General features: G+C 33.5%; 1 protein-coding gene and 1 long non-coding RNA gene across 3 annotated transcripts in view; one reads left to right on the top strand and one right to left on the bottom strand.

Moving 5' to 3' along the window:
• Window positions 1-4,792: 4,792 nt before the first annotated feature.
• LOC136041828 (acidic mammalian chitinase-like) overlaps window positions 4,793-9,419 on the top strand; it is a 41,727-nt gene continuing 37,100 nt past the window's right edge. The window contains exons 1-2 of one of the 2 annotated variants that reach the window (XM_065726607.1): window positions 4,793-4,945; window positions 8,085-8,276. In XM_065726607.1, the coding sequence (XP_065582679.1) occupies window positions 4,882-4,945; window positions 8,085-8,276 (256 nt within the window). In that variant the 5' untranslated portion in view covers window positions 4,793-4,881. The remainder of the gene's footprint in view (window positions 4,946-8,084; window positions 8,277-9,419) is intronic. The other variant, XM_065726605.1, reaches the window with a different exon arrangement.
• LOC136041829 (uncharacterized) overlaps window positions 5,819-9,419 on the bottom strand; it is a 45,819-nt gene continuing 42,218 nt past the window's right edge. Inside the window, exon 3 of the long non-coding RNA XR_010621106.1 lies at window positions 5,819-6,063. This is a non-coding gene — a long non-coding RNA (uncharacterized LOC136041829). The remainder of the gene's footprint in view (window positions 6,064-9,419) is intronic.

Below are 9,419 nucleotides of genomic sequence, written 5' to 3'. Positions count from 1 at the left end.
ATTTTACGGGTTATTATACAAGCGAGAGAAGGAGGTCATGCGGACGTTAGATTGAGAGGCGTGAAACTTTTTCTTGAAAATCGTTTATATGTGTACAATAAAATAAACAACGAACTGAAAAGAAATAAAAAAGAATGAAGAAGCTACAGCCCGGGAGCTAGGGAATTCGGAGGAGAGTAGAGTCGACGTTAAGATGGTAGACAAAGAAAAAAAGTGATTCTATATCATCCTAGGAATCGGATTCTACTATCCAACCTAAAGCTATGACTAAAAGAAGTAAGAGGGTAGTGAGCCCAAATGACCAAGATAGTGAACATAGTGTGGCATAATTATGTTCGGCAGAACAGTGGGGGAACTAAAAAAAAGAGTTAATTGTCATAGGGGCTGAGATAAGAGGGGGCTGAGGAATGACTGGCGTACGGTGGAGTTTGGAGACAAGGGCCCCGGTCTTAGACATTATTTTGTTGATCAAAGCTTCTCTGGTGGACGTAATAAGGGAGATTTGCAGGTAACAGTCAATAGCGGGGGCTGGGCCATGAGCAAAGTAGTACGTGCATCAAGTTGTTGAATTGAAATATCTAAGGTCATAATCATGTTAAAATGAAATAACTTGTTTAGGCTCTATGATTACAATGTAATTAGCTTAAACGAGACATGGAAAGATATGTGAGCATTTAGAAAAGGTATTTCAAGTTTCCATGTTTCAAGAAAGAGAAGTAAGAATAATCGAATTTATGGTGATGGTCCACTGTTTACTAGGAACAATATATGTGTTAAATTTGATAGGATGCGGAGAATGTGATTTGGGCGAAATCAGAAGTGTTTAAGTATGAGAGGCTGTATGACGATTACAAATGCATATTTTTAGGTGACTTTAATGTATATGCAAGTGATATTTTGAAGAAGTGGATTGATCCAACACTGGTAGATGAAGAGGATAGACATTATCAGAATATTCAAGGAAATTTGAAGATTTATGGAAAAGGGACAAGGAAGGACCGATCATGGCGGAAGAATGACTGGGGAAGTAAGCTTTTACATTTATGTGGGATTGAGAAGCTATTAACTATTAATGGGATGTCGGGAAAGGATAAAGAAAAGGGGGATTTTGCATGCTTTGGGGTTGGAAGTCCCACTGTAATTGATTGTATTTTAATTGATGTAAGGCTTTCGTCGGCACATCGAGACTTTGAAGTGTACTTGTGGGTTATATAGTAAACACTCGGGAAGTGAAGTTCGATTAATGCTAATGAAATCAAACAAGATATGATGAAAATATAATAGTTTAGAAACAAGTTTGGGCTATATATTGGAACATTAGGGAGGGGAGTAAAGCATAGCATAAATTATGCTAACCTAACCTAATAAAACCAAAACACCTACTAAATACTCATATAAGAAATAGCTACAATTTATTTTCCAACCAAGGTAAAGCTAATTGTGCGGTATAAAGAAGTTGAAGGACCAGTTTCTTGTGTCATGTTTGCATCATTCGCGATCGAAACTCTATAATAAAGGAATTTTTGAGTAATTAAGTTAAAAAAAAAGTTTTTCAACTGAAAGTAAGGAGCAACATTAAAATTAAAAGTGAAAAGAAATTATTATAAATATGAGGGGGTTTGCTCCTCCTCAACACCTCACTTATTTCATTAAAGTTCTTAGTACTTTTATATAAGCTTCTTATTGTTCGAATTAAACGAACCTTGTTTTTCAGGAGTCGTTCTTAAGAATTGGGATAAAACTCAAACTTTAGCGAAAAGCGCAAATTGTTGAGGAAGAACGACCCCCCCCCATATACGTAATCATTTCTGTTCGTTTTAAGTTTTAATGTTGCTAATTGCTTCCAGTTGAAATAACTTTTTTTTGTTTAATTTCTGATCGTTTTTCTAAATAAAGCCAGAAAATCAGGTTCCAGCAGCATGGAAAAATTTCTCCTCCCCACGGATCTAGACAATTCAATCTTGGTGAATATTAACCCAGGACAATTGCCCTTAACATCTCCACGCGTAAAACTGAGCTGGCGAAAAGAAAGCAAGGCATAAGAAGAATTTCGTTTAAAAATTCTGGAAAATTTCACCTGAAAAATTCCATCCCTGAAAAAATCCCTTCCCATGCAAATTCTATCCGTGGAAAACCTCTCCAACTAGCCCCCCCTTTCGAAAAATATATGTATACTTGCCAATAAAAAATACCATACGTAAACAACAGGTATGTTTTATAACTTAAAAACTTTCCCCAGGAGCTGGGGGGACATAATATCTCCAAAGGAATAACTAACTGGCTTTTCAAATATGTAGCAGTCACAGAGGATGAGGCCTACTGGGGGAACATCTTTAAAAAAGACGCGCCACTAGCCTTGACCTCTAGGGTGGTGTGGAACAAAGGCATCTTTTCCAGGTTTTAGCAGGTCTCCCACTTTTTGGCTAAAGCGTGTACTTTTTTTGCTATTAAAACGTCTGCACCACCTTTGGATTCTTGTACTTGACACCCGGCTACCACCAGTTCTCAGCTATCAGCTTTGCTGACTCTACTTATTGGGGTTGGAGAGCAAGTCCCCTTTCTTCCCAGCAGGCTTCGTCATAGAAATAAAACTGATGGCAAGGCACTGTTTTCTTTTTGTTCGCTTCCGATGGCGTGATCTATCTTTGTCAGCCCACTTCCAGAATCGTCAAAAATGACGTTTCGGTTGCTAATTTTTACATAGCTGATATATATATATATATATATATATATATATATATATATATATATATATATATATATATATATATATATATATATATATATATATATATATATATATACATATATATATATATATATATATATATATATATATATATATAATAATAACATACTAATAACATATATAATAACATAACATGTAACTAATAACATAGCTAATAATGTTTCGTCTTCACCATAGCTGGTAGTTTAATAGTCTTTTATCTATAATGTCCGCTATAAAGTGAATTTTTTTGTAAGTATTTAAGATAAAAAACTATAACCACTATTTTTAAGTTTTTTTAATGGGTTGTTGGGCTATTCTTAGGAAACTTTAATCAAACTGGGGCTGAGTATTCCTTCTCTATCCAATTACTTTTAAACCCTTTTATTTAGCGTCGTCTGTTTTGGTTTGTGTACAATTGTGTTCAGGGGTCTAGGTGTTTACCCCCCCCCACGGAAAACTGCCCCACACGTAAAATTGAGAAGCCATAGAGAAAGTACAAAATAGGTACCTCAAAATGTCGATCAGATGTTCTAAGGGGTAACAAAAGGACCAGATATCAAAAATAATTTTAGTACAAGGGCTGGAAGGTCACCAATCACTTTCGGCTTAAAAAGAAAGAACTATAATTCTCAATTCCTGACCGGCTCCCTGTTTTATACTATAGCTATAGCCATAGTTATTGCTATTTAAGCAAATTATATATATATATATATATATATATATATGTATATATATATATATATATATATATATATATATATATATATATATATATATATATATATAATGTGGAATATAAATGTGGAAGGGGGAACATAAAATTCCCCCTTCCTTTTTGTCCCTTTTTTTCCTTGAAAAAAGAGGTATTACTTGCAAAGGCGATTTTGGGCAATTCTGGATGTGTTATTTAGCGATTTTTTCTTAACATTTTGGTTTTCTATTGTATATAAGTACTGCACAAAATAAGGTTCTGATTTTTTATCCCCCTTTGGGTGGAAGTTGGGCACTAAATGATACAATTTTTCAATTCCAATACGGTTTTCAGTCTCCCCAGACTTTAATTAATAGGAAAGGACATTGAAACCAAGAAAATATTTTAAAATTCTTAATTTGGGAAATTCCCCCTTTTCGCCAGTTTTTCCTGAAAGAGGGTACTAATGCACGGGAGATTTGATATCCCATATCATATGATATGGAATATGTTATTGAGAATTTTTTTTCTGAACAGTTTGGTGTTCTTTATAAACATTTTGGTGCCGAAAACATTTCTATTTCTCGAATGCCGAAGTTCGGCCTTTTTTTTGTAGTGTTACTGGACTATAATGAATTATGTGCCATGGGAATTTATTTCTTTTCTTAGCTGATCTGTCTTTGTCTCTATATCAATCCGACCCGATATAGTTACCACATATTTCTTTATAGTAAAAAAAAAAAACGGAATGAGGGCACCAGAAAATATTTGCGGGCCTGGGGTCCCCCAAAAACCGCCACCTCTGGATCTACCACCGGTCTTTGAGCATGAAGAATGTGGTTTAATTAATTATGAACGAAATCCAATAACCAATCCAATTAGGTCATTACACTAATAGTTCTTTGGAACAAGTTCATCGGGCTCATTCACAAAAATATTTTTCTACACTAATTGATATCTTTTTTGTTGTTCTAAACAATATAAGTGAGAAAAGCGACATTAATAGAAAATTACGTAAGTTTTCAAATATAACTTATATAAAGCAAATAGAAGGATCCTATGTAATAGCGAGTTAAAGCAACAATATTATAATATAATATATAATATGATAAAACCATATAATAAAATATAATAAAAGCAACAATATAATAAGACAATATAATAAGTGAGAAATGCGACATTAATAGAAAAATTGCGTAAGTTTTCAAATATAACTAATATAAAGCAAATAGAAGGTTCCTATGTAATAGCAAGTTAAAGCAAAAACAGCTTCGGAAATACTTTATTGCACGAGTCCAAACTACGATAATGATTGACATTTGGGATTTTGTAAGAGATTATCAATCACAAATTTGTACAGATGATAAGGATAGGAAAACTACTTTATATGAGAAACTTCACATCATTGAAAGCCCAGTGATATAATTGATAGCCTAGTAATTAGGACAGTGCAAGAAAAATGACTGCAAAAATTTTACTTCTGTTTTTGGTTGCAGCTTTCGCGACTATCACTCTCACAGAAGGTACTTCAGATACTTAATTTTTTTCGACTAAATATTAGCTCATTTTTGAAAAAAATGGCAATTAAAATAGGCGCTAACTTTTATTGGCAAAAAATGCTGAAGTTCAAATATTAAATGGAAGGGAGGGTAATAAAGAGAAAGAGTTCCTTTAGAACTCTTAAAGAGAAAGAGTACAAAAGAGAAATAAAGTAATAAAGAGAAATAAAGAGTATAAAAGAGAAATAAAGAGAAATAAAGAAAAGAGTAATAAAGAGAAAGAGTAATAAAGAGAAAGTCTTAGCTACTGCATTGTTTCTGGCTAAAACTTTTTTAAAGGAATGATGTTCATTTTGTGTCTTCAGCATCCAGATAGGTTGTGAATATATGTTAAAATTTAAAATACATGTATTTTTATTTATTTATTTCATAATTATTCTTATTCTTTTTTGGGTGGAGGGAGGGGTAAGGATGGCTTGCAGTGATAGTGTATGTGGGGTTTTGCAAAGGGTGACATTTACCCGTACAAATTTATAAATTTCGGGTTTGTTGTGAATTGTGTTTATTTCTTTTAACAAAACCCTTTCATCCTCTTAAAAAAATTGTTTAGAATGATAACATAACTTAAAATGCAAAGATTAAAGAGGTTTCTGAATTAGTGTGTATTTTAAGCAAAGGCTACTAGCGCCATTTTAAAATCAAACAGTTCGTGGTAACAACCTAAAACTAAGGAGTAACTCGTACTAATAGTAACCTAGACTCTGAAAAGAAGTGTTAGATATTAACATAATTAGCTTTGATGGTCACTGCTTTCATTTATTGAACATTTATTGAGCATTTCGTATTGAACATGTGTATTCAGTTACCCCTTCTTTGGGTGGGGGATCTGCCCTTACAAAAAACAATGGGGTGCCAAAAATGGTCACCCCACTAAACATAACTAAATATATACGCAAGACAACTACTCTTCTATGCCACTTAAAAAATTCTTGAACTGCCCATGTAGTAAACTCTGTTTATCAGCACCAATATTGAGACTCGATCACAGCTACACTCAAACAAGGTAAAGGGGTAACGGGGGATGCCTGCTGCTCGGCTACAGGTAAGATGAAACATAAACTTCTAAACTGCTATTCTATCAGCTAGAATTAGCAACATAGGGTAATAAGGTATAACATCTGGAAAAGGGGTACAGCTACACAGGTAAAACACATTGGTGACATCATCAGCTATTCTGGTTACCATATACTCTGGTTCTCAGCATCAATATAGAGACTTGAACACATCTTCACTCGAACAAGGTAAAGGGGTGACTGGGGAAAACTGCTACTCAGCTTTAGGTAAGGGGGATACATAAACTTCTAAACTGCTACTCAATCGGCTACAATCAGCAGCATGGGTAATGAGGTAAAACATCTGGGAAAGGGATAAGGCACAGCTACACCGATAAATTACATTGGTGACATCTGTAGCTTCTTGGGATAAAGGGAAACTACTTTTAGCCGGAAGAATATGAAAATAAAACTTATTTGATTTCATTTTCGGTAAAAAGGGATAAACACCCCCAAAAGGACAAGTTATCTTCATAAATTATATCATTATTTCGAATCCTATAGTTAAAGTTTTAGCCCCCTATCTACAAAACCATGACATTTTTGTTTTTTCCGAGAATGAAGACCAAGGATGCACGTTCATTTGCTTGTTATTTGTTTGTTCCTGTTTTTTTTTCGTGTGTGTTTTTTTTAGAGGTCATTTTTTTCAAACTAATAGTCCTAAAAATTCAAAAGAAAGCCCATTCGAACCGAAATTGAAGTTCTAGTAACCGTTATAAGTACCAAAAATTGTGCCACTGCAAAGTCGTGTTTCTTGTCATTTTGCGGTGCAAAACGGTAATTTTGGCCCAAGAAAATACCTAAAACCATCTAGTTAAAATTCTGAGATGTACATTCAGCTTTAATCTCCTAAAAACTATATAGGGAGCTTTCTGGTTTCAGATCAAGCATTGCCGCATCTTGGCATATTCGTCCATAACGAAGCAAATAATCCGTGCAAAACATACGATTAATATATACATTTTATTTTAAAGCTTCATTTAACTGAGTTGATTTATTTGAGGTCTTATAAAATTATATACAGTGGTTTATAATTCCCCACTAATCCTTTTTCAGGTGGCTGGTGGATCATAGTTTAGATGGGGGTATGTGCCATGATCTGGAAAAGTGAATTTTTATGCCCAAATTTCCTGACTCTTTGTAATATTCCAGCTAAATAAGGATTAAGGTTTCATCGGAAGATATTTTTGAAAAGCACTTAAAATATGGGCGTTGTGGAGGGATAGTGCCCCTCTTATTGCAGAAAATCTATTTCTGCGTCACATAAAAGATTAAAATTGAATGCTTACTGGTACCAAAGGTGAAGCAGGGTGGGTTATCATGGGTTCCACTAGGATTTGTTTCTGTGGGATGGGTCAGCAAGCGCTAGTAGAAGCCTTGGAGTATTTTTCATTTTATAGTTTACACATGCTAATTAATTGCTTTATGTTTTCAGAAAGAGACTTCTCTTTGGCCCCTCTGCCGGCCTCAGTTGGTAATATGAGTGAATGACTTTATAATTAGTTTTTGACATTTAGACTCTCTCTCCTTCTAGTATGTGTTTGAAGGGGCACATTTTTGCTTCAAGGATTACTATCATTCTCGAAGCAATGTTAAAAGCTTATTAAACTTAAATGTAAAAATGGGGCTCAAGGAGAAACTAATAGCGTCTTTCATATTTAAAAGAGTCTTGAACCAAACGGCTTATACCAACAAACTGTAAGTAAAGAGCGATCCTTCTCAATAGAAACCGAAAATCTAAAAATGAAGTTTTGGTGACAACAGTTTTGGTTTGTCACGGATATTTCCGTTGCTAAGTTTGATGACGAAATTTTAGTGACAATGTGACAGCTAAATCTATTATTCACGCTGATTCTATATTTGTATGGTGTCTCTTTTTACCTGTTATATTATTTGCCCTTTTCTGTTATGTTAACTTGTTGAGCGTGAAAAAGAACGCAAAGAGTTGAGTCAAAAGTAAACTGTCAATTTCTCGTTATCAGTAGTACTAAATAATAGGATGATAGAAGAATAATTCGAATCAATTTTTTTTTTTACAATTTTCTGTTCAGGAAAGAGAAATGTGGTATGTTATTATGGAAGTTGGGCAGTATATCGACCTGGAGATGGAAAATTTGATGTAGAAGATATTGATCCCTTCGTTTGTACTCATTTAATATTTGGTTTCGCTGGACTAAAAGAATATGACAATTCCATCTATGCCTTGGATCCATATAATGAACTCTACGAAAATTGGGGAAGAGGTAAGATTCTACTTTTTTATATACATAAAATCTTGCATTATTTAATAAAGCCTAATACTTTGGTATTATATGGTTTTTCAAAATATCGATTATTTATATTTTCAGTAAAGGGATGTTCACTGGGTGGAGGGAGATCAGGTTTCAGCCCCTGATAAGTCCAAATTTTTAAATTCTGGCTACCTTTATTCAAACTATCAAATCTGATTTGTTTTTTTTATCATTGTAACTATTTATTGTAGTTTTAGTTTAGCTGTATTTTATTGTTTTTTATTCTAATAAATAAAATTTATTATTTTATTTTTTAAAGTTTTTTTTTACCCGGAATAAATTCTTTTTATGTTCCTATTTCACTCATACTGTCAGAATACGTTTGTCAATTTCAGTTTTTTTGTCAGTCTTTTCCTTAGAATTGCTGCTTAAATTTATTTTTACTGTTTTTAGCTTGGCCAAATACTTAACATACAGAAAGGATTAGATTCTACTTTCTCACATGTTGCATATTACAATGCTGAAGAGAATTAAAGGTTGATTGGGACTTATTTCTTTCTAATATTACTATAAATTTGATTCGAAAAAAAATGTGCCGATCATGGTTCAAAAATATATTTTTTAGCGACAAGATGACTTTCTATTATTACTATAAATTTGATTTGAAAAAATAAATATGTCGATATTGGTTCAAAAATGGATTTCTTAGCCATAAGCTGACTTTCTAATATTAATATAAATATGATTTAAAACTTGTGCCTGCCTGCTTGCTTACTAACGCAGGGCTTTCCATTCGAAGACGGCTATCTTGGTTCAATGAAAGAGAAGCTAGGTTGTATAATTTCATACAGGTATCCCCAACAATAAACTATAAAACTTTTTTCAACTCACACACCTTATGCTCTGGCTGAATCGTAAGTGAAAATCCTCCTTTTTGGTGACAATCAAGAATTTTACACAGCTTTCCAAAATAATACATCATAGCCTATTTATCAGTCTGACCTAAAGTCTGTTTTTTTTCTGCAAAAGCTGTGGAGGTTAGACGCTTACCACTTTCAATCAATAGGCTGAAATTGGTGAACTAGGGAAAACAATAAGAAGTGCAAGAAAAAAACACTGCTCCTGTAGGCCTACCAGACTTAAAAAATATTTTTG

The sequence above is a fragment of the Artemia franciscana genome, unplaced genomic scaffold (genome assembly GCF_032884065.1).
Source record: "Artemia franciscana unplaced genomic scaffold, ASM3288406v1 PGA_scaffold_39, whole genome shotgun sequence".
Lineage (NCBI taxonomy): Eukaryota > Metazoa > Arthropoda > Branchiopoda > Anostraca > Artemiidae > Artemia > Artemia franciscana.
Note: the sequence above shows the minus strand (reverse complement) of the source record. Positions and strands in the feature narration are given on the sequence as shown.